This window comes from Melopsittacus undulatus, chromosome 1 (genome assembly GCF_012275295.1).
Source record: "Melopsittacus undulatus isolate bMelUnd1 chromosome 1, bMelUnd1.mat.Z, whole genome shotgun sequence".
NCBI classification, from domain to species: Eukaryota; Metazoa; Chordata; class Aves; order Psittaciformes; family Psittaculidae; genus Melopsittacus; species Melopsittacus undulatus.
The window spans coordinates 126,993,417-127,017,717 of NC_047527.1; the positions used below are offsets into that span (position 1 = coordinate 126,993,417).

A 24,301-nucleotide genomic window follows, 5' to 3' on the forward strand; every position below is an offset into this window, starting at 1 on the left:
CTTGGAGTATTGTGTGCAGTTCTGGTGCCCTCAACATAAAAAGGACATGGAAGTGCTGGAACAAGTCCAGAGGAGGGCCATGAGGATGATCAGGGGACTGGAGCACCTCCCATATGAAGACAGGCTGAGAAAGTTGGGTCTGTTCAGCCTGGAGAAGGCTGAGTGGAGACTTCATAGCAGCCTTCCAGTATCTGAAGGGAGTTTATAAGGTTGCTGGGGGGGACTCTTCATTAGGGACTGTAGTGATAGGACAAGGGGTAATGGGTTTAAGCTTAAACATGGAAAGTTCAGCTTAGATACAAGGAAGAAGTTCTTTACTGTGAGGGTTTTAAGGCACTGGAATGGGTGGCGGTGTTCAAGGGCAGGTTGGACAGAGCCTTGGGTGACATGGTTTAGTGTGTGGTGTCCCTGCCCATGGCAGGGGGGTTCGAACTAGGTGATCTTAAGTTCCTCTCCAACCCTAACTGTTCTGATTCTATGATTATTAACTGTGCCCATTAATACACAGTGATAAAGCAAGACTTCTAGTTCCTAATACTGTGAAGTATTCTAGTTCATAGCTGTGAAACCAATCAAGATGTTTATATTGTAATGAGAACAGTATGGGTCAATTCAGAAAGGTATGAAAATGCTTAAAACTGGATGTCGGTATTATACTGATGCCCTTATTTATACCTGGATCTTGAAAGACTCTCTCAAGTGCTACTAATCCATACAGCACTTATACTTGGTAAACACTTTAGGTATTTTACTTCAGCTTCCTAAGATGTCCACAGACTTGTTTTTGAGCAAAAATGTTACAATCTTCACTGGATTGAAGATTTCATCATTTGCTTCACATCTAATAGAATTAATAGCATATAAATCTGTGCTATCAGGTCTCACTATGCACAGTCACAAAAAAAAAAAAGTTGCTTTTTTTTTTCAAAAAAGAACTGTGCATCAAGTGCAATGGAGACCACGGAGACCATATCTCCTCCTGAAAGCACAGAAAAAATGACAAATCTTCCCACCCTTTGAAAAAAAAAAATAAAGTCCTGGTCAAGATACTTCCCCAGTGAGTTACCTTGGCTGAATTCCCTTGCTTGCCTGGGGACATTCAAACGGGTATCACTTTTCCTACAGAGTATCCAAATATTAGAAAAGAGCGGAAGATTTACTAACGGGAAAAAGAGGTTTCTGTTTGTCTATGCTGATAAAATGATTAAATATTTACTTATAAAATGTTACTGAACAAATTACTGAAATAGTCCTTTGAATGAGGAGGTGATCTGAGTACGTTTAAAAGATCAGGCTAGTCAGGGAGAGGTATCAAAACAGATACCAAATTGTTAAGGTAGTATTTCTGGACACATGGAAGAATTTAATAAATATTTATGCAAAATACTATTACATACAGCATTATTTACTAAACAAAGCTGCAAACAGCAACTCTAAATTGTTCCAAGAGGCCATTCAGAGCCTTTGGGACTAAAACATTAGAATCAAATTTTAGCAACATTTAGCAGTTGGTTGGTTTTAATATTAATGCCATGAAAAGATTACATATGAGAAGTTCCATCAATGAAAATAACTTGCTATTAATTTCTTATGTTTTAGAATAGCAGAAGCAGTTTTTTTTAACAGTGAAAAAAGAAGCTTAATCTGTCTTATTTCCTGATACTACGAGACCATTCCTGTTGCAGAATCTGACTAAGCAAATACAGATACATTGGCCAAGATCTTCAGTTTCAGCTGAATTTGTCTTGCTAAAGAACCACACCCAACCAATGTGTTGTGGAAATTTTTCTGAAGCTTATGGCATCCTCCACTTTACAAGGAAGCTGCAAACGCAAACAACTCAGATTTGCTCTGCCAATTCCTATAACTTTGAAGAAAATTCCATCCCTCAAATAGCTTTTAATAAAAAGTATAAAACAAAAATAATTAGGCCAAGAATTATCCTTATAATACTGTTCTTGGAATAAGACAATAAAAAAACTGTTACTCAAGAAACTCAGTTACAATGTTTTACACATAGTGTAAAATATAGGAAGATAAAACTAAAGCAACACTAGCCACATGGATATACAAAATTGAAGCTGCAAAAGGTCGTACCCTATAGCACCTATTTTGTTTAAACTAGAAATGTGGACAGAGAGAGATGATACCATTTATGGACAAACTGGAGCATGTGAGGAAGCAACATATGAGCCAGGCAGATAGAGGGGGAAACAGCAGTGATTATCGATCCAATCTTGTTAGCACCTCTGTCCCACTGCATTTCTGCTCCTTTAATATTTTTCCCCCATTCTGGCAGCAGTCAAGAGTACTATATTTCTGTTCTCTCTACAGAAGCATACAAGAGCCAGTCCTTTAATACTCACTTTTTACAGAATGTAATGTTGAAAGACCTAAAGAAGAGGAAGTCAGATGAAGAGTCTGCACAGGTCTTGTCAAATGTCTGTTAGAACCAGTTTTTAGTCTGGGGTTACAGCAAAGTCTTTGTCAAAGCAAATTCTTTGTCAAAGGGAAAGCATAAAATGAGGTTTTTTCTAAAATTAATAACTTTTCTTGATAGACCACTGATTTCTTATGTGAAGGAGATGTGTTAATTCCAGAGTACCTGCCATTTCTTCATGCATTTGCACACTGCACAGAGAAACGTAGTCAAACTTGAGCAGGTGAAGATTTATACGAATATTATGAAACAATAACTGGCCAAGCAAATGGGATCAGAATGAAGCTTTGGTCAACGGAAAAAATGTTCAATATGAAGTGAAAATCTTCTTCATGATCTGTTTTGCTTTGTGGAGGCAGATGTTCCCCAAAATTATTATCCTGCCATAAACATTACTGCAAGTTGACTTCATGTCAATCTGACTTTATGTCACGCAAAGTTGGGGCAAATGTTTCCCTGCTGATCAGAAACTTTCTCATGCTTTAATATCCTTTTTCAGGTGGATATTTAGGGTCCAATCCAAAACCCTTCTGGATGACTGGCTTTACCTACGTTTTTTTTGAACAGTAGATTCCCAGAATACATGACACTCCAAGAGAAATTGGAGGACAGTCTATGCTTAATATGCTTAAAAAAAAATCTCTAATTACTATGATAAGAGTTCTGGTTTTTCTCAAGCACTCACTGATAAGTACATTAGACTAATTTAGCACTAGTTCATAGAGGGTGAGTCTCTAAATCTCAGAAAATACAAGAATTTAAGGACTGGTTTCCAAGCAGCAGCTATGACTATACCTGGTAAAATAACAGACAATTTCAGGTGCCTTCTAATTTTGTATCAGATATACACAGACAAATCCTCAACAGAAGATACAAGACTTGGTTATGTCTCTGATCCGATTATGGCTGCAACATGCTATCGAAGTGCTTTAAAATACCTGATTTTGACTAGGCAGCAGGCTTCTAACACCTTGTAGGCTGGAGAGAAAGAGGCTGAACTACATCTGCACTACCAGGTCAGTAGGTCATAAAATCTGCCTTAAAAGAACTACCTAACTGAAAGCATGGAATCACTTCTATACATTCTAGTGTCTTTGCAGAGAACAGATATCTGTCTTTCCCCAGTCCAAGGCAGATGTACCATATTCTGCTCATCCTCCACTACATACAGAATAGGACTGATCTTGGGTGACTGGTTGTATACAACAGTGTTGCTTTTTAGTTTCTAAAAATCAGTGATGTCACAAAACTTCTCACATTAAGTTTTGCAGTGAAAATCTGCACTGGTGGGAGCTGAGGAATCACAAGCACGAGATCCATAGGAATCATAAGCAGGTACACACAGGAAACTATAACCCAACAGTCTGACACACTGTCAGCAATTTTCACTGGCCTCTTACTTCTTACAAGATATGAAACATTCATAGAGCTATTGCATTCCCTAAACCAATTAAGCTTTCTCCCCTATTGTAGTAAACCAAAGTTAATATTCCTTAAATCATGTATTTCAGGCTGTGGTGTCCCTAACTACAAATGTCACTTCAGGTAAGATAAGCCAGCCGCAGAAATTCATCCCTTTTTTCTCCATCTCACAAATCAGAAGTAGCAAATGGGGAAGGGGTAAGAAGCGGGTAACTAATGGGTAACTAGAAAAAAAGGAAACACTATACTGTATTTGACTTCTTCCTTTCTCCTATTGCAGTTAAGCTGTGAAATTTTATAATTGTTCCGCTTTACTGACAATACCCAAAAATCAAAGATCAAGAAAAATCCAAGTATGCACACTGAGAAGATTTATGCATTTATGTGTAAGTTCTGTGCTATAAGTGCATAAATAATACAAAGAACTCTCCATGGTACAGACATCACAACTCAATATATCCCTAACACTGAGAACACACAAAAATGGTTTCTCAGTGAAAAACAGGATACATGTAAAGCAAGCTCTGCATCCTTAATTATAAAAAAAATAATTAGAGGTCTTAATTATGCAATGTAGTATTTTAACTCCTACTATACTAAGACATTTGAAAAGAAAATTAATTTAGTTGAAAAAATTGTCAGCATTTGATTCACGATCTACCCTAACACCAAACTGCAACAGAAGAGTTCCAACTGTCTCCTACATTTTCCTAGCTGATATAAAAGCAATAAGCAGTTCTTCTGGAAGGCATGTAAGAGGAAGTAAGAGAAGCTGTATCACTCCACTTTCTTTCTCCCCACAAGATGCAAAAAAGCAACTTCATTAATAGTCTCTTGAAAAAAAAAAAGTTTTCATTGTGGGTGAGGCAGGGGAAAGGGAGGGGTAGAATAGTAACTCCTTTTATTCCTCCCCACCACACTGGCCACATAAATGGGAACAAGACATGTAGTGTTAGTAATTAATCTCCACCCATGAATTCTTTAAAAATAACACATTCTTTTTGGCCCCTTTAATCTTTCAAATTTGTATAAAATATTTCAACATAAGCCACTAGTTTTGACATCCTGAAAATCAGGGTGGGAGGGGGAGGGAGAAATCATTCAATTTCAAGAGTTCCATGAAATATGGTTTTCACTTATTACAGAGACTGTTTCAGAGATAATGGAAAGATAATTATATTGAAATGTAATTTTCAATTAATTGCTTTTTAAATTATGCTGCCGGATACCCAAATGTGCCACAAATGTAGAGGATATTTAGCTTTAATCTACTGACAGTAATAGGTCAGGGTTATTTTTGTTTGTAGGTCCATTTAATAGACAATTTCTTTTTAAGCAATTTATATTGACCCAATATCTGAAAAAAAGAGCTTTTGAAAAAGAAGTAGATGTTACAGGGCCTTGATTCACACCTGACAACAACTGCATACATTAATGATACTGTATTACTGACAATTACATGATTAGCTGTGAAAAGCAATGCTAAAGCATCCCCAGTAAAAGTCCCCAGTTTTAAGATTCATTGACTCTGGCAATGTTGTAAAACCTGACTTTTGCCAAAATACAGGGGGATGTGGTGTGTCAAAAAATCAGATACTACATAGAGAGGGTTAATGAGTTAGAAAACATGATTTGCACAAGAATGCATAGATTTTCTGACATTTTAAGTGTATTTCTAATCTTCATAAAGCAGAAATTCTAATTAAATTTGGAATTCACCGTGAAGAAAACCTTTCTGCATCAGGGTTAAGTTTGATTTAAATTGAAAGTCATTTTCTGATCTCAGCATTTGATTTAATACTTTTTTTATATAATTAACTTTGAAAGTTCTGATAACCAAATAAAATTAACTTTTAGCTAAAGCAGAATGCAAATTCTCATCTACTCAGACAAAAGTCTACAGGAAAAAAACCCAAACCAATAAAATCACATGCCGTCACAGGCTGCTGCAACCAAATACCCCATACAGACAAATATTTTGATACTATCAATACTAGAGATATATATCTGACAAAATTTTCCCTCAGCTAACATATCTCTTCAAAAACACCCAAAATGGAAATGAGAAGACTCAACTTTTATGCACTAACTAGATTTTTAAGCATAACCTTGTACTATGTTCTCATGTTATTAAAATAAATTGATGCTAATTACTAAAATAAATCTGGAATGTATTCACCAACGACTGCAGTGTCATCCTAGTCTTATATCTGTGTAAGAAAAAAGAAACTTTACTAACAGGTTTTCTTTAGTACACAATCATATGTGTGTTTAAGTTTGTATATCAATAAGTACTACACATGAATACATAAATTTAATAAACATGCTACATTGACATATAAAGGTGGGTTTTTTTAAGAAGAAAGTGCTAAGCCACATACATTTAGAAGGATCTTGTATTACTGATGAATGTTAAAAGAAATATCCATAAATTATTACATACTGTATATACTGAAGAACAGATAGCTTAATATTCATTAATGGCAATGTAACAATCAAGAAATAAACTAAATGTATCCTTTCTGGAGGATTTTTTTCTGTGTTTATTTCACTTTAAAAACTACGTAGCTGATTTCAAATTAACATGAAAATATGAGGTTAGCATTTTTCACACTTTATAACTCAATACCATAATTGGTACCATATTTATAATGTTTCATCCTGGTAGAGGAGCAGAAAAGCTGTCAGCGTAGTCTGTCACTATTCAAATAAAATATGTTAAAAATAAAACAGACCCCAATGTGACCCTATTTTTTCCCCGCCCTTAGAAATGTAGTTTTAAGCATCATATTGTTTGGCACAGAATAATCCCTTTGGCCTGAATACCAAGACAGCTTACAATTCTCTACCCACCTAAATACTGATGGTGGTACCCTAATAAACAAACAAACAAACAAAAACAACAAAAAACAAACAAACAAAAAACCCCTCTCTTTTAAAATACTTTGAAACACTATCTAATGAACACCAGAACTGCAAAGTCATCCTTGAGTAGCCATTTAACAAACTATGAGAATTAGGTAACATGTAAATGAAAACAGTATGAGGCTCGTAAATATTCAACATAAGTGTCCTGGGTTTAGCAGTAGCAGTCATTTTTCTCCTTCTTAGTAGCTGGCAGTGCTGTGGTTTTGACTTTCAGCCTGTGAACAGCACTGATAACATCAATGTTTTCAGTTGTTGCTCAGAAGTGTTTACTCTGACTAAGGACTTCCCAAGTCTCATGGGAGGAGGGGAAGCTGGGAGGAAGCAGGGACAGGACACTTGACCAAAACTAACCAAAGGGGTATTCCATACCACAGCATGTCATGCCAGTATATAAACTGGGGGCAGTTACCCGGAAGGGCTAGATCACTGCTCGGGTTGGGCTGGGTATCAGTTGGCAAGTGGTGAGCAGTTGTGTTCTCTTCCCTTGTTATTTCCCTTATCATTATTATCATTGGTGGTAGCAGTAGTGGTTTGTGTTATACCTTAGTTACTGGACTGTTCTTATCTTAACCTGTAGGAGTTACATTCTTTTGATTCTCCTCCCCATCTCCTCCCCCCAGAGGGGGGAGAAGGGTTGGGGGGGAGTAAGCGAACGGCTGCATGGTACTGGGTTGCCGACTCAGCTTAAGCCACGCCATTTTTTTTTGGTGCCCAACATGGGGCTCAAAGGGTTGAGATAACACAGATCTGACCAGAGTGTGTACCAGGACAATAAGGTACAGTGCAATGCAATGCAAAAAAAAAAATAAAAAAAAAAATGTAGGGACCACTAAAGATGATTAAGAAGTATTCAAAACTGCACTTTTGCAGCAGAAAATGACTATCTGTAACATTTTACACCTCAGTGCCATCAACACTTTCCACAGAAAGCAGGCTCACAAGTCAGATTGCCAGAATCTCTGCCTGGCGGGCTTCCCAACTCTCTAGGTATCCTGGAAGCTGTTTCCCTAGAAAATATGCCCAGAAATCCAGAAAAAACAGAGTGCCCAGTGTCTGAAGGGTAGAGAGTTCTGCTGGTGATACGCACAAGCTACACAATTTTTCTCTTTTGTAGCTAGAAAGACGTAACATCCTTTATTAGCTATAAGTTTCTTATAAGTTGGGCACTGCATTCTCCTACATAATAGATAAGCTATATTTCTCCACATCCTATTAACCTTTCTGTAAATTAGTTCAAATTTGAGTTCACTTTGTCCAATCATTTGGTCAAAAGCAGAAATGTATAGTTTCTGCAGCATCTTCTTATAGAAAATTACAGCTTCCCATCTGCAGTAGGAATACTTCACTTTATATAAGAAAGCAAGGTCCTTACAGTAAACCAGTATCTCCTATAAAATCAAAGAATGCAGCAGAGGGAAACAGCACAACAATCCTTTCACTCCATATGTCTGTATGTTTGCAATTTTAACAAGATTTCCACTTATGACAATTGTCCTAAGACCCAACTTTTTCTTACAAGTCTTGTCTTGTTCTCAGACCATCATGGCCACAGGAATACCACTAGAATACTACTACAATGTCCCAGTAATGTATTTTGCTTCTTCAAGACCAAACCACAGTGATGCTTTGTAATCTTGTGATCAACTACTGTACACAGCAAGTTATCTGTCAATGTCACAAGTTCCAGGGTACACCACACCATGCTCTGCCCTAGTGCATCTAATTCTATTTCCTTTTACTATAGTCCAGAATGTCATCAAGCTTTTCCGGTATACCATTCATATTTTTCTCCTTTTTTAGCAACAATTCCCACACTTGGTTTAGTAAGTTGATTTTATTAGCATCCATCTACTTCTTTTGACCAGGTTATTATCAAAAATAACTAATGTGATTAGTGATCCTAGACACACTGCTTTAACCTGAATATCTTCTCTTCCAGGACTCAATGCAGTCACTCTGTTAGCTTACTAAAAAACTAATGTCTGTCATCTAAATAAAACTGAGCCCTTTTGTGAACAGGGAGTACTGCTCTCAGTAACACACCTCCAAAAGCTCAACTGGCCTTTGACCCCAGAAAGGAGGGGTTCCAAAAAAGACTAATCCTTTCAGTATCTAAACTTTTTCATGGTTCTCATCTTCCAGCACAGCAGAGCAGGGGCTTTTTAACACCTCTGTGCTACAAAGAAAGAATAACTAGGTCATTCTAAAAAACAGTTCATTTGATTACTCCTTCTTCTGCAGCTTCTTTTATTTTTCATTATATTTTTATATCTGGTTTTAGGCTGCTGAAGCTTCTCAGGAGTAGAGTCTTGGGATGACAATCAGCTATTTAACCATTTCTCTTGCAATTGTGGTAAAGTCACAATTGCTTAAAGAACACTACAAGCCTTATTCAAACTATTAAATCTTCAATTTTAAGCCTGGTAAATATAAATGGCATTATACAGTTTTAGAAACAGTACTTTTTTCTGAGATTTGTTATTGTCATTTCAGAATAATACAAACCATTATGAGATCTCACTAGTAAGCAGAAATTTCTGTGACAAGTATGGAACAAAGTTAATTACTTGCTCTGAATTTTTCATGTTCCTTTCAATTAATGTTAGCAATATTATGTACTGTGAATGACAAAATGAAATTCACCCAGTGAAAAAGTCTGCCAGCAGAAAAAGAATGCACTTTGCTCTAAGCTTTAAATATTTGTCTATTATCTGACAGAATAGCCACATGCAGCATTAATAAGTGATTTCTCAATAAAAGCCTACAAAATAAAAGATACTGCTCCTATGCATAGCAAAAGGGAAAAAAAAAATAAGATTACTTACTTGATTAAGTATATCTTGTTTCTGTAATGCATGCAAGGAAGGAAAGAACACACATACATTAGTGCAGTGTCATAACACTTAGGCTCTGTTTTTAGAACAGAACTATTTTTGTTGAAAGGTTAGTGATGTAAATTAACAGGTTTAAGACATTAGATAGAATATGCCATTCTCTTGCATTAGTGCATGTGCCCAGAAAATGGTTCTGTCAGCATTCTAGTCTTGATTAGAGAGTGCAAGCAATTTAACCATAAAATGAGAGATAACCAAGGAAAAAAAAAGTAAATACACTGTTTGTCTTTCCCTGTGTACTTTAAAAAAATAACAAAAATTATATGCTGTCAAGAATAGTTGTTCATTAAATAACTTAAATAGACATGAACGGTAATGGTAATTCCATAAATACATTCACAACAAAAGGATGTCTAAGGAGAATTTCCTTCCTTCACTGGATGGAAACATTGTGACAAAGGATGAGGAAAAAGGCTGAAGTACTTAACACCTTCTTTGCCTCAGTCTTTAACAGTAAGACCGACTGTTCTCTGGGTACCCAGCCCACTGAACTGGAAGACGGGGAGGGGGAGCAGATTGACGCCCCCATAATCTAAGGAGAAACAATTAGCAACTTTGGAGTAGGCAAATGATTTCAACCTGACTGTAAACACTCTGCCAAACTTAGGGCTTCACTTGTCTGGGCAGATCCAGCCATGGAATGCACCTTGTGTCATGCACTCATTGCCATAACCTTCCTGATCTTTCTATGTATGCAGATTTATTCTTTTTATCCACATCTGAACTGGAGCACTGCCCTGGTCCATTCTGCACCCTGACTCCTTGTCTGGTTGAGATTCCTTCACCTACCTCTCATGACATTCTTCATGCACTGATTAAGCTTAAGAGCTCTAGATGGTAAGTAGGGAAGCAAGTAAACAAGAAACCCCCACAAAGGGTGACAACACTAGGACTACAAGCACACAATGGTGTGTACTTACTGCCCATTTAGATACAGTCTTTATATCCATCTGCTTTCCTAATTCTTGCTAGCCTATTCAGTGCTCCTTTCAAAATGAAACAGCTGAAATTAATTAATTAAATATTCTTTCCATCATCTGAGATTTATTTTATAAATCACAGGACTTCAGGAGGTGGATCTTAACCAACCTGTGTGTCTTATATCAGGTATAAAATCTATTCTTAATTGCATATTTGAGACTGACTTAGAAAGGTGGCAGAGCAAAGCTTCAATATCATTTGTAGGAGTTTTAGTCATCTCCCTTTCATTGAAAGCAGAGAGTTAAAGCTCAATAAAAAAAACCTCCCTATACTGGATGACCTTCTGATAATCAGATACCACTAATCAGATACCTTCTGATAATCAGATTTCCACTAAGCCCAAAAACCACACTCAACAAGATATAAGATAATGGAAAAACAGATGACTTCATGTAACAAATTTCGAATACCAATAGCTTTTCTTTTGCTATTTCCATCCCATTACATCAGCTTGTGACAAAAAAATGCAATACAGAAGAAACAGAGTGGAATAAATTCCTGAGCCCTTTAAGCAAGGAGAGGCTTGAAACACGAAGTTCTTAATGCTTTTTTTAAAGTACATAAATTTGTCGATCTGCTAAATCTGCCATAGCTTTATGTCCCATATTTATTGTTAAAAAACTGGCACCACCTTTTGTTAGAAAATTTCTTTGAGTGCTTATGACATAATGATCTAGGAAACAAAGATCTAGAATAGAAACACGTTTGTATCCTTTACAAAACACAACAAAATGGAAGTGCTGTCTTCAGTATGTGGAAGTAAAAAGCTGCACCATTACTGACGCAGCTGAAATCAGTCAATTTTTGCCATCTCGTTTAGAAATAACAATTAATTAATTAAATAGTACATCCAACTCATGAAGTCCTCATCCCACCAGATACAATCAACTTGCAAATCATTTGTAAAGAGATTATCCACATGGCAGGTTGAATCTCTGCGAAACATATAGACATACCTGTGCAAAGGCAGTTCTAACTTGGCATAGTCATTCAATCGCAGATGAACTTTCAGTCATTTTGCTTCCAGTTCAGTAGCTCATAGCATAAAACTTGAGCTAATAAATTCTAATAGATCAGAAGTAGTTTCACTGCTAGCTGTGTTTTCCTTATGCTGCACTCCCTGAAGCCTGCGTGCTAAGCAGCAAAGTACAAAAGCTATCAGGGTTAGTCTAGGTCCAACATTGACCAAGTAATAGTGAATAACTTGATCCCTGCTGGAGACACTGAAGCCATTACAGAGTGCCTGACTTGCATTCCTTCCACCCCTTCCATCCTCCCATCCTATTCACTGGCTTAGGTGTTCTTCTGCTCTATAATCCCTGCATATTTTGATACATTGGTAGGATTCTACAAATAGCTGTAAACTGAAGAACGCCAGGAAACACCAAAGTGTTGCAGACTAAGCTGTGCCACCTGCCTGCCAATGGGAACTGGTGAATGAACTCCTTGTTTTGCTTTCCTTGTACACACTGCTTCTGCTTTAGCTGCTAAACCGACTCCATACTAAACCCACTGTGTTTATTAACAACAGCTTGACACAAATTCTGCCAATTCACCTGCTTTCAGTTAGAGCAGTTATCCAAGGTGCCCATATAGATCACTTTTTGCCATGCTTCAACCTCCACCTACCCTCAAACTGGAGGAACAACTTTGCTGAAAGAGACTAATCTCACAACTTCAAGTACTGATTTGCTTATACGCAAATTTGACAATGTATTACCTGCATGGCAACGTGTTATTTAAATACCCATATATTATTTTGTACTTTAAAACTTTACACTTCACAAATCTGAAAATGTTTAACTGAAAATAAGTGAAGAATTTCAAGAAAAAAAATTGAATAATAGATTAAGACTATAAGGATCTAAAAGCACAAAGAAAACTGCAGAATTAAAAAAAAGAGCACGCACTGAACTTGTAAATCAACAGTTCACACTTCTCTAAAAAAAAAACAAAACACCCAAAAAAAAAAAAACCCAACCAACAAGAAACACCCCAACAAAATAAAACAAAAGTGGGTCTACACTCTAAGAAAAATAAATTCAGGTCCTACAACCAATGTTACATTTGAGAATAAATTAGTTGGTCATTTATTCCCATCCTTTTATAACCTATGAATCTATTTAACTATAATAATAGAGATTTCATACAATCATTTACAAGATGAATATTTTCCTCAGAAACTGACTATATGAACATTCTGCTTTGCAAAGTTCAAAATGACAAATACTTTTTCAATATTTAATGAGTTGTAACTACTTTACTTGACAATAATTTGTCTTTTACATCCTGAAATGTAAGATGAAGTAATTTTCATTTTCTACCCTGAACATAATGCAAGCACAGTCAGAAACATTACTATTAGAAACATTACTGAAATAGGTTTTTATTTAGCTAAACTTTGAGTCACACTATTAGGATGTGCTAAGCAGATGCAAATTGCAATTGGGGATAACAAAAGAAAATAACTGGCTTTTTCTACCAGCCAAACCAGAATACTTTGTCTAGTAGTGAATCTGTAGAGACAATAAACATGCATACATACATGCACACACACACACACTTTTTTTTCCAGCTGAATTCTTCATATTGTCAGAAAAAAAATTCTCCTTTAATAATGGGGATCCCACTACCAGAAACAAAGCAAGAGAAATAGAATTTTAAAAGAAATCTTAACTGAATAGGTATTACTTTTATAACTTTCAAAATTATGTTTAACGTTTCGGATATTTGAAAAGAATTGGGAAGCAAAGAGAGTTTTATATTTTTGTGTCTGTGTGCTGGTTTTGGTTGTGATCATTTTCTTCATGGTAGTCAGTATGAGGCTATGTTTTGGACTGGTACTGAAAACAGGTAATACAGGGATGTTTTCATTATTACTGAGCAGTGCTTACATAAAGTCAAGGCCTTTTCTCAGCCTCACAGGCTGGGGTGTAGGAGAAGTTGGGAGGGGACACAACTGCAACAGCTGACCCCAAATGACCTAAGGGATATTCCATACCATATGATATCATAGCATATAAACTAGGGGAAGAAGATAGAAATGGGGAATGTTTAGGGTGATGGCATTTGTCTTCCCAAGTCACCATACTTGTCTTGGGAAGACTTATTTGTCTTGGGAATTAAGATCTCTGTGATTTCTGCTCCCCTAGAGATGGCCAAACACCTGCTTGCCAATGGGAACTGGTGAATGAATTCCATGTTTTACTTTCCTTGTACACACAGCTTTTGCTTTACCTGTTAAACCAGCTTTATCTCAACCCACAAGTTTTCTCACCTTTACTCTTCCGATTCTCTCCCCCTCCCACCAGGGAGGAGCGAGTGAGCAACTGTGAAAGGCTTAGTTGCCAGCTGGGCCTAAACCATGCCAGTCTGCCTAAATCTTAGAAAAGACAATGTGGTTTTATGTAAATTACTAAGCAGGTATGTCTAATGTGATATTTATAAACTTCTAGTTCTTCAAAATACTCACATTTTTATTTTCCAGTTTCAAATACCCAAGCATCTGATTTATAAACATTTTTCTATTTCAAATGGTTAGATTTGCTACAGCATTTGTAAATATTTCTCCCCACCATTTCTGACCACTGAAGAAAGAAGAAGAAGAATTACCCCTTCAGGATTATATTTTGCTAACACACCACTGCCGTGGAATTCTTCTAAGACATCCTTAATTTTCTTGGTGGAATCTGGATGAAGAATAAGAGAGAGAAAATGAAAATGGAGAAAACTGATTTACAAAATATAAACCATAATTAAAAAAACAAGAACCAAACTGCTAATAGCTTTTCTCAATGAATATTAGTAATTTTCTCTAGCTGTATGAGAGCTGTGGGCACAAAGAAAATGATAACATACTATCCCCTCTCATTAAGTAATATAAAAATCAGCAAGTAAACACAAAATGCTCAGAGGCAAACAGTCTTTGACACAATCCTTAACTATTGTTAATTAGCATATATCTGAAAGAGCTGTTTTTAAGGACTATTTCAAGTCAGTTTTCTTGTCCTTGAAACACAAGTCATCTATGGAACAGTCATTCCCAATAGTACTACTGAATCATCTCTAGCACAGCTGCCAGTAAGTAGAGGACTTGTCAGAGAAGCCACACAATATCAAGATAAAACAGAAAACTGGAGAAAAAAAGTTTCTTCAATCACATCACATCACAGAAAACAAATGTTGCTATCAACATCTCAATTTTTGCAGACTTTTAAGATGTTCTAACCACTGTCAGCTACAGTAAGTTTAGAACAACTTTTGTCTAACAGAATTGTCCAAAATCCCCGCAGTTCAGCACATAGATCTGACCTTTCCAGTTTGTTTTTATTGTCTACAATTGTCTACATTGTCTACAAAACAATTATTTTAGTAAGTAGCCACTACGTACAACTCTTAAATTCAGATTTGCTTAGAATACATCACGCACATAACCATTTTTCAAGCTTAAATATCTCAGCAATACAACAAAAATAACTGTAATTCAATGTTTTCTTTAAAATGAAGTAGTTGAGTGCATAGAACTCAAATGTGCATAATAGACAAAACACAGAAGAAAACTGTAAACTAGTAATGAGTAACAGATGCATTACAGAAGAAAGCAAGTAAAATTCATGGCTGCACATTTATTTGTACAACAAAACCTAGAAGGAAAGGAGAGAAGCAATGAGTACACCAAGAAAAGGACTATACATGAGCCATTAGTTAAACCCTTTAAATTACAAACATTGGGACCTAGACTTCCTGATTTTTTTAATTGTATCAAAAAAATATAGCATTGTAATAATTCTTAAAAGTAAAAGAAATTCAGCACCTCAAATGTGAAGGACATTTCCAAGAAAAAAAAAAAAAAAAAGGATTTCAAAATAGCTTTGTAACAGCTCATAACTGCTATAAACACCAGTAAAATTCCATTTTAAGAGGTGCTGGAGGAGTTGTTTCCCCCCTACCCTCTCACACTGTTTAGACTGTAATAACAATGGCTTTTCCCAATGTTTGTCATTTTATGAAATTCTCTTAAATGGAAACAGCCAAGACTATGTGTGGCCTCAATAAACAGTCCATTTTCACTAATCACATGCATGTCAATATTATTGACAACTGTAAGTAATGGAGTTTAGCTGGTCTCATGGGCACTCATAGCATATATTTACTTGATAAAGTCATCTATAGCCATATTGTGTCATTTGAAATACAGCAAATAATTACAACTTCAAGTGTAGAAAACATTAATCAATATGGCAAGAAATAAAATTTCTTAAGAACTGTAAACAAAAGATGATAGGTTAGACATTTACTGCTGAGGACAAAAATACAAACTGATAAGTGACAAAATTTCTTCACTTCATCTCTATTATTTCAATATGGTTTTCAGTAGTCATATGCAGTGCTGTATACAAAACTTATTGTATCTTATGATAATGAAGTCAAGAAATAAAGCAGCAGTGTGAGGTGAGTAGATGTATGACAGAGGTGACTCAATCTTGTACTAAAATAGGATTTTTCTACACTTCGGAGGAAAGAGGTTAAACACACATTAAATAGAAAGACAGCAAGGTCTCCTCACACACCTTTTATCATCCACAGTAAATAGATACATAAACAAAATAGAAATAGCCCACTCTGTAGCAATTTTAAACAGTTTCTTGAGATTCTTCTCCCAGTAATGGCCATCCTTCTTTCATGTTTTACCAGTTAAAATCTATTTATCTTTAAATTGGTATTATGCCTATGCAACCATAACTAAACCAGAAAACCTGTCTTTTGTTACTTATTAAAAATAAATTCTTTGCATTATTTTATTCATGCTCTTCTTAATCAAGTACCATTAAGAATTAAAATATTCTCTATTCTAGCAACAATATGACTGTTCTTCTTTTTTCTGCATGAGCTTAAAGCAGTCATACCTAAAAAAACATAATTAATTCCATGCTTGAAATAGCTGACAAGAAAAAAGGGTCTGCGGATGTAAACTCTGCTTTAGTTGTCCCAGCAAAACTCTTCAAGAGATTTTCACATTCTGGACAGGAGCTGTATTTATTACAAGCACCACAACATACATTTCATAGCCAAGACAGAACCATTTTTCAGTTTTTTGTTCACAGTCATTCAAGCATTTTTTTAGTTCCTTTGACAGTATCTAAACTAACATAAATAAAGATCTTTTAAAATGCTCAGAATGACAGAACAATATTTTAAGTTAAATGCCAACTGACTATCTTCTGCATGCATACTCTTCAACAGTGCTGACTCTCCTCAGAACCCATAAATCTTCCTCAGCTTCTAGGAGGCAAACTAGTGTCAGGACATATTCTATCTTTAAGAAGCTGACCTAAAGAAATATGAAGAATAGGATAATTGCCAAGTTTCATTCTTATTTGGGGATTAGAAATACAAGCAGTATTGCCTTGGAAAGCTCTACGCCCACAAAAAATAGAAACATTTTCTCAATTCCTCTTTAAAAAAGTCAAGTACAAGCTTTCTGTCAAAAACAGACCAAAAATTCCAGAAAATATATACAGAAGTAACTTGGAAGTTTTTCTAGCTTTTTTTCCCTAAGCTTTTTAACTAGGAAATAACAATGCCATACATTCCATTATAGTTTAGTCTGGTCCAAATCTATATACTAACTTGAAAATGGTGGTGTAAAGATAAGCACCAAACCAGAACCTGTGTTCTCACTCACCTACGTGTTCTGCATAACTCAGCAATTTACTTGGGTGAGCAGTCTCAATCAATTCATAAGCACCACTCATGTTAAAATACAAATTCACTGGATTAGTCTTAGCAATTTCTTAAATTAAGGACAAATTCCTCCTTTGTCTAAGGCTCTGTATTCCAAGTTCTCCTCAAGAGAGGCACTTTCTAAATACATCTAGATATAGCATGTAGCCTGTTACTGCAGAGCTTAAATCCCATCTTATCTGCAAAGCTATAGCTGGCACAGTATGAGCTTCATGTAGCTTTAAATATAAAGTTTGTTTCATGTAACAGCTCTATTTTTTTTTCTTACAACTTCATTTTTACCCACTAGCCCAGTGAATGTCCATGCTTTGGGCCTTCACTCACAATACAGAAGAACTTCAAGTCTCTCCTCTGCCTGAATGGATTCAAACTCTTATCCTTAAACCCACCTTCTGTTGCAATTTGGATAGCATGCTGCAGTGGTCATCTAGTCAGGAGACTGGAAAGAGAAAAAGAGAAACTGGGGACCAGGAATAAGAGCTTCCCTGGATGAGGTGAAACATGGCTTCCCACCTAAGGCTCCAGTGAGTTTGGGGCAGAACAGGCTAGGCATGGTGTAGAAGACTGCTGTTTGAAAAGCTATTACTAGCCGGGGGGCGGGGGTAGAAAGTTGCTGGATACCACACAGAGCAGCAGAAATTTATTCTAACATAAAGACTCCAAAGAGTCCAATAGATTTATAGATAAGACCTGGGCTAATGTACTGTTTCAGAATAAGGCAAACCAATTAAAAGAATGACAATAGAAACAAGAAACCTACACATGTAACAGTAGAAGTGTCAAAGTGTCTGATTTTTCCTTAACTGTCTTTCAGTCCTAACAAAGATGCATTTTATAACTGATGACAAATTTACATACCAAGTTCAAAACCATTTAAGATTTAGCCCACATTAAAAATTATGATTCACTTTTTAAAATGACTCAACTTTAGATGAGTAAGACTGAGCACTCAGCTGAGAGACTGGAATTTGGTATACCATTCTCCCATAATCAGAAAACACAAAACAGATGGAAAGCTTGCCCAGATCACATACTTTGTCTACATTTTCTCTCCATCCTCCCTGCAAAAAAATCCTTGCGAAGGAAAAGGGAAAAAAAAAAAAGAACCCTATTGTATAAGTAAAACTTTTTTACAATTTAAAGGGAAATAAGCACTAGAAAACAATGACTGGATTAAGAGTAATTCCCTTATAAATCCAGATATGTTTTTCAATCTCAACAGTATTTCATCATAGCCTCCATACTTACTGGACTGTAACTAATTTTAACACCTGCAATAAAAAAGCAAAGCAGTAACTACTTTCTACCTCTACATTCCTTTTGTAAACTTTATGCAATATGAAAAATATCACAGGCATCCAATATCCTCTCATGATCAAGTTCAGAATTTATATAGAAGCCAACAAAGCCTAGCTCAAACTCAAAACCACTACTTGCTGGGTAAGCCAACTGGGGAAAATCCAGCACCCAGTTGACATCAGGATTTCTATACAGGTTCTTATTCTTCTGTGGCCTTTCTTTTTCTTTTTGTGGATGCATTCATACAAAAATGTGTGTGCATATATAAATTTATGCAATAGGGTTTGTTGTTTTGGGGTTTTTTGGTTTTTTACATAGTTTATTTTATTCAGAGAACTGGATAATGCTTTTGCTCAAGCTATAGCTTTACTTAATCTAAAGTTTTACTGGTCCAGAAATACCAATATGTTAAAAGGCCAAATCTGGCAACACATCTGTATGCAGCACCAAAAGGTAAAAACTCTTCAACTTCCAACAAAAAAAGGTTGCTCCAGCAAAAATATGCTTTTTCTTGTACTACTCAGTCTTGCAGTGTCTCTGAATTGGGAAGAGACACCTGATGGCTGACACTGAACCAGAAGGCAGTGGCTTACATGTCCTATATTTCCCACACACATGGCTGCAGGGTCCCTGGCAAAGCTCTTTTAACACAGGTCAAGACTGAGCTTTGATTTGTGACTTGTAAAGTGATCCTTTGATGTGAATTTAACAAAATAGGGAAGCATTCAAGACCTTTAGTGAGATAAACACTCAATTTTGGTTTTCTGTATTTATAATTTAAAACCCATTGCAGCCTTGAAAGGAGTAGCCAGGCTGGGAAGGTAACCACTGTGCAGTCATCTAAAGGAGTCTTTCCTTAACTAGTTGCTAGCTATGGTCTGGGTAACACTCCCTGAACTGGAGAATTTGAGTGACTACACCTTCCAGCAAACCACATTCCCTCTTAATTATCTGATAAACAATTCAGAAAAAGCTTAGAAATGCAGGCAGAATTGGATGATAATAAAGACAGTGGTGAGTAACCTCTGCAACAGGGAATGCAGGAGATGGAAGAAGCAGCAGGTGAAGGATGTGACAACCACAGTTCCTGCTGCAGAGGACAACTTCCTCCTGACACCCAAAGCAGAAGCTGTCTCTTCCACCCATCCTCCCTGCTGCCCAGCATACAAGGAGGAAAACTGATCCATTCTACCCATCACTACGTATTGAACAATACTTACACAAAGACTTCTTTGAGAAAAAAGCAATACTGACTGCATGTGCCAGCACATCTTTAGTTCACATTAATAAAAAATGTCCACCAAACCCCAACTCGCTACTTCGTATGTTCAAACGAAAGTATATTGCAGAAAACAGGGTTCTGGGGAGGAGTAAGGGGGAGGCTTAATTTTCACCTGCTAGTGGGATAAGCTTTGAAAGAAGGAAATAAGGAAAGGACAAAAACACACTCCAGGACTTGAGAGGAACTACAGATAATTCCTGCGTGTACTTCAAAACATTTTGAAAGGTAAAATAATTAATCAAATCTTAAATTTAAAAATTACTACAGCTAACTTAGCTTCTTTTGAACATTCAGAAAATAAAGGCCCAAAGGTTTTGAAAAATCCTCAGAGGGCTTCTCTGAGAACAAGTTCATAAAGTGAGAAAATCATTGCAAGTCATTCTACCACTCAGCTTCAACATGCAGTATTTGTGCCCATAGTCAATATGGTGTACTTGAAGAAACCTAATGCCTTGAGATAGGAAAGCAGGAGACACCTCAGGAGACCTCTCCAGCCCTCAGATCCCATCACCCCACTTAAGCTTGAAATGTAATGCAAAACCTTCAACAAGTAACTTTGTGGCTCCTTCTTTCCCTTTTCTCATTTCCTGCTTATTTGTAGCTGGTCACAGTGTCTGATAAAGGCTGCCAACTCATAACCTTTCCAGTCAGAATGATGATGAAACCATTCTTTATTAAATTAAGGAAGTAATGTTATTGACAACATTTCGCCCCAAACACTTAACTGCAAGCACTAGTTTTCTAACAGTGAAAAATTGGATCAGTCTGATTTGAAATTTAGCAGATGTTATTTCTGATTTTAAGCGGAAACAGGGAAATAGCTTTATAAATTGAGAATATTTGTACTGGTCTTGAATCTTACATTAAAAAAATACAGTAGTTCATTTGTTTCTACTTTCACAAAATTATTCTTTATGGGTTTTAATATGCATTCTTTGAACTCATTGCCTATTTAACCTAAACTAATTATGGCTTCAAAAATTATTGTATAGGGTATATTAACGTACAGCATGTATGTCTTTATTTTGAAGACCTTGGGGAAAGAAGCTCCTTGGGTGGTATAAGTTGTCTGGAACAGTTAGGGGTTGTTGCTCATAGGGTTTTGTTGTTCTTTGTTTGTCTTCTACCCCATTTCCTTATGAACAGGCTGCCTGAAAACCCATGTTTCATAGAATCATAGAATGGTTACTGTCAGAAAGCACCTTAAGATCATTTAGTCACAACCACCCTGTCACAGGCAGGGACAGTTCCCACTAGACTAGGTTGCTCAAAGACCCATCTAGCCTGGCCAAGAATACTTCCAGAGAGAAGCCTTCACAAGTTCCTTGGGCAGCATGTTCCAGTGCCTCACCATTCTCACAGTAAAAAATTTCTTCCTTCTATTTATTCATTGCAAGACATAATTTCAAAGCTACATCTGGTTCTTCCATTCTTCTATGCATCAAGGTTTTAGAAATGGTTTTACACTCTTCTTGAAGCAGTAAAATTTAATGGTTATTTCCCCCTCCACCAATTTTGCTTTATAGTGTTTCTTGCAAATATTATATCCTTATAATGTTTGCTTATATGTTTATTCACTTTAGTTTTACTCTTCCTCTTACAAAGTTTTACAGGTTTATAAAGGGGCAGTTCTTAACACCCTATGTACTAAAACTGTATTTCAGTTATTAATTTTAGCTCTCAACATTGGAGGCAACACTTCTGTCTTTTACCTGTGGCAATTTTCTTAATATACAATATAAATGATGAGTCAAGGGATTAATTTTAAAACTAAAAATCCAACTCAGATTTGGTTTCGTCTTACAGGGTTTTGATCCATTAGAACACATCTATCTTCCACTTCAAGATGTGCTTACTATTTCAAAGAAATGTTATTTAAAAACATAATATGCACTTTTGGAATCATTTTCTGTCTTGGAAGCAAAGGCTTTAAAATCTTGAACTAAAAATGAGGAAGGTTCCTGCAGTTAACGAGGATCTTTAATAGTAATAAAAATGGTTTTCCTTTGTCTTTTCTAAATTTGATTCATGAACTTCTGCTCTTTGTGATCACAGGCGTGTTATAGTAGAGAACTGCTGAAAGTGCCTGCTCTCCTCAGGACTCAGGGAAACAAGTCTTGACAAGTCTGTCAGAAGATTTTCAGTATTTAGTAGCAATGCAAAATATCAAAAACTCCATCAAGCAATTGTTGCTACTACTGTTACTGTATACTGCTATTATGGCGTGCCCAAAATTCTCTGCTGCCTGATTAATTTTGGATGTGGAGACTCCACATGATGTATTTATATACACACTGTATACATTAATACACAACGTTGCCAAGAATGTTGCCAAGCCCACCATTTTAGTTTACATATACATTGCACATGTATATTCAATTTTGTGAATTCAGATCAATTTTTGCCATCAATAAGATATTACCTGACCTACCCTACTAAACCTCTATGAAAAAAAATAGCATTAAGGTGGCCATACATAGTCTGGAAAAAAAGTAGCGTCCTCTGCATGCTATACATCTTTGGACAACATAAGCAGATTTGACCATTAAATGGTATTTCATATTTGTTAAAACTGTGCTCCAGTTTACATTATCAGAAATTGCCTGAAATTTGATGACTCAATACTCATTAAAAATAAATACGTTAAAAAATATTATTGCTTATATTAAACTTCTGAATCTTGCATTTCCTTTGTACAGGGTTTTTAAGTTTGGCATGTTGAAAGTGCTGACACTGCAACAGCAGTTTAATTCTCCACCATTTATGCAGTGAATCTTGCTGTAATTACATTTTGGATATAATCTTTGCACATTTATAGTATTACAGGTGTTGAGCCTGTGGAAACATTAATATCATAGGAAATTTAAAGTCAGTCACTGAAAAAAATAATAATTGTGTTGTTCATAGGAATGAACTGCTGAGTAAGACATCTGCCCAGCAGTCATAGGCTTCAAACCACTGCTTGATTAAATGGTATGGTCTGATGCAGAGATTGTTCCCACTGTGGTATTTACACATACACATATGGAGTTTTCCTATTTCCATTACTACAGTGAAGCAACTCAGTATTTGTATTATACCTTCACACATTAACTAAGGTTAATATATGCTCATTTATCTTAACAATTGCCATTGCAAGCCTATTCTAGGAAGTTATGTTCACAATCAAACAGGTCTTTTACAGCACTGCTGTACCAAGTCCTTATTTTGTTAGCATGAAATGCTTTCTCCTATTAATTGTTTTATCTCATTAATCTCTTAAGAGACTTTACAGACAACACTGACCATAATGGACATTATCTGAAAGAGTACAAGAGAGACATACTGGGCATGGACATCAAGGAAAAGAGAGCTTGTAAGGTCGTTTTGTGCTCCTGTAGAGCTGTGCTCTGCTGATCATTGTTTGATGCATCCCAAATCCTTTCCCTTCTGCAGCAAATACATTAGACCTGAATTCTGTATCTGCCTTAGTTCAAAGAGATTTCAACTTCCACCTTTCCAATTTAATAACAAAGCTGGAATAGGACAATTCTCCACTCACTCCAGGACACTTAAGGAGACAGGAAGCAAGAATAAACCTTATAATAAAGTCCACTGATAAAGGCAGCATTAAACCCTACTACCAGTACCATTTGTAACTTTATCCAGTGACATTTTAATGTTGAAAAAACAGTCCTCTGAGGGGGACACTCAAAGGAAGACTGCATTTTCATGGAAGCTTGCCTATAGCAAGGTAATAACATTATTCAGATAAGTAGCCCCCTCAAGCAAGTTTAGAGAGCTCTCTAATCATCCTGAACAATATCTGCTTAACTATGTAATTTAAGCAGTTTAACACACGTGGGTTATTTGCCCTACACAGGCTTTGAAGCCAAAGGCCATTTGCTCTCTTTAGCTTTATTTCTTTCTCCATTACCATTTTATGGAATTTCTTCAGCTAATAAAACAAAATATATAAATTCTCAGCCATCTCTGTTCTAATCCCTCAGAAGAATGTTTAATCCTAAAATAATCCTATAATCAGTTTTCTACTGTTTCATCCCATCAATCTGTTCTTCACTACTTAATTTTTCTCCAATCTTATTCACCAGCATAGATGTTTGATCTTTTGTGTACTACCACCAATTAGTAGCTTGTGTGATGGATATTAGTACTACACAGGTATCTCTGTTTCAAAACTTGCCTCTCCAGCCTTATAAGTTTACCTCCTTGACTTTGAGGACAAAAGAATCTCTTTGTCATAAAGCTTTATTTTAGGGAAATGCAAAAATGGACCGCTTTCAGCAAATCTGAGTCATACGAAAGGCAGAC

The 24,301-nt window shown here is 36.1% G+C and overlaps 1 protein-coding gene across 3 annotated transcripts in view; it reads right to left on the minus strand.

Annotated features, from left to right (window-relative positions):
• Positions 1 to 24,301, minus strand: part of DGKB (diacylglycerol kinase beta) — a 354,661-nt gene that overhangs the window by 278,743 nt on the left and 51,617 nt on the right. For all 3 annotated transcript variants that reach the window (XM_034062188.1, XM_034062182.1, XM_031052464.2), the window contains exon 3: positions 14,278 to 14,354. In XM_034062188.1, the coding sequence (XP_033918079.1) occupies positions 14,278 to 14,354 (77 nt within the window). The remainder of the gene's footprint in view (positions 1 to 14,277; positions 14,355 to 24,301) is intronic.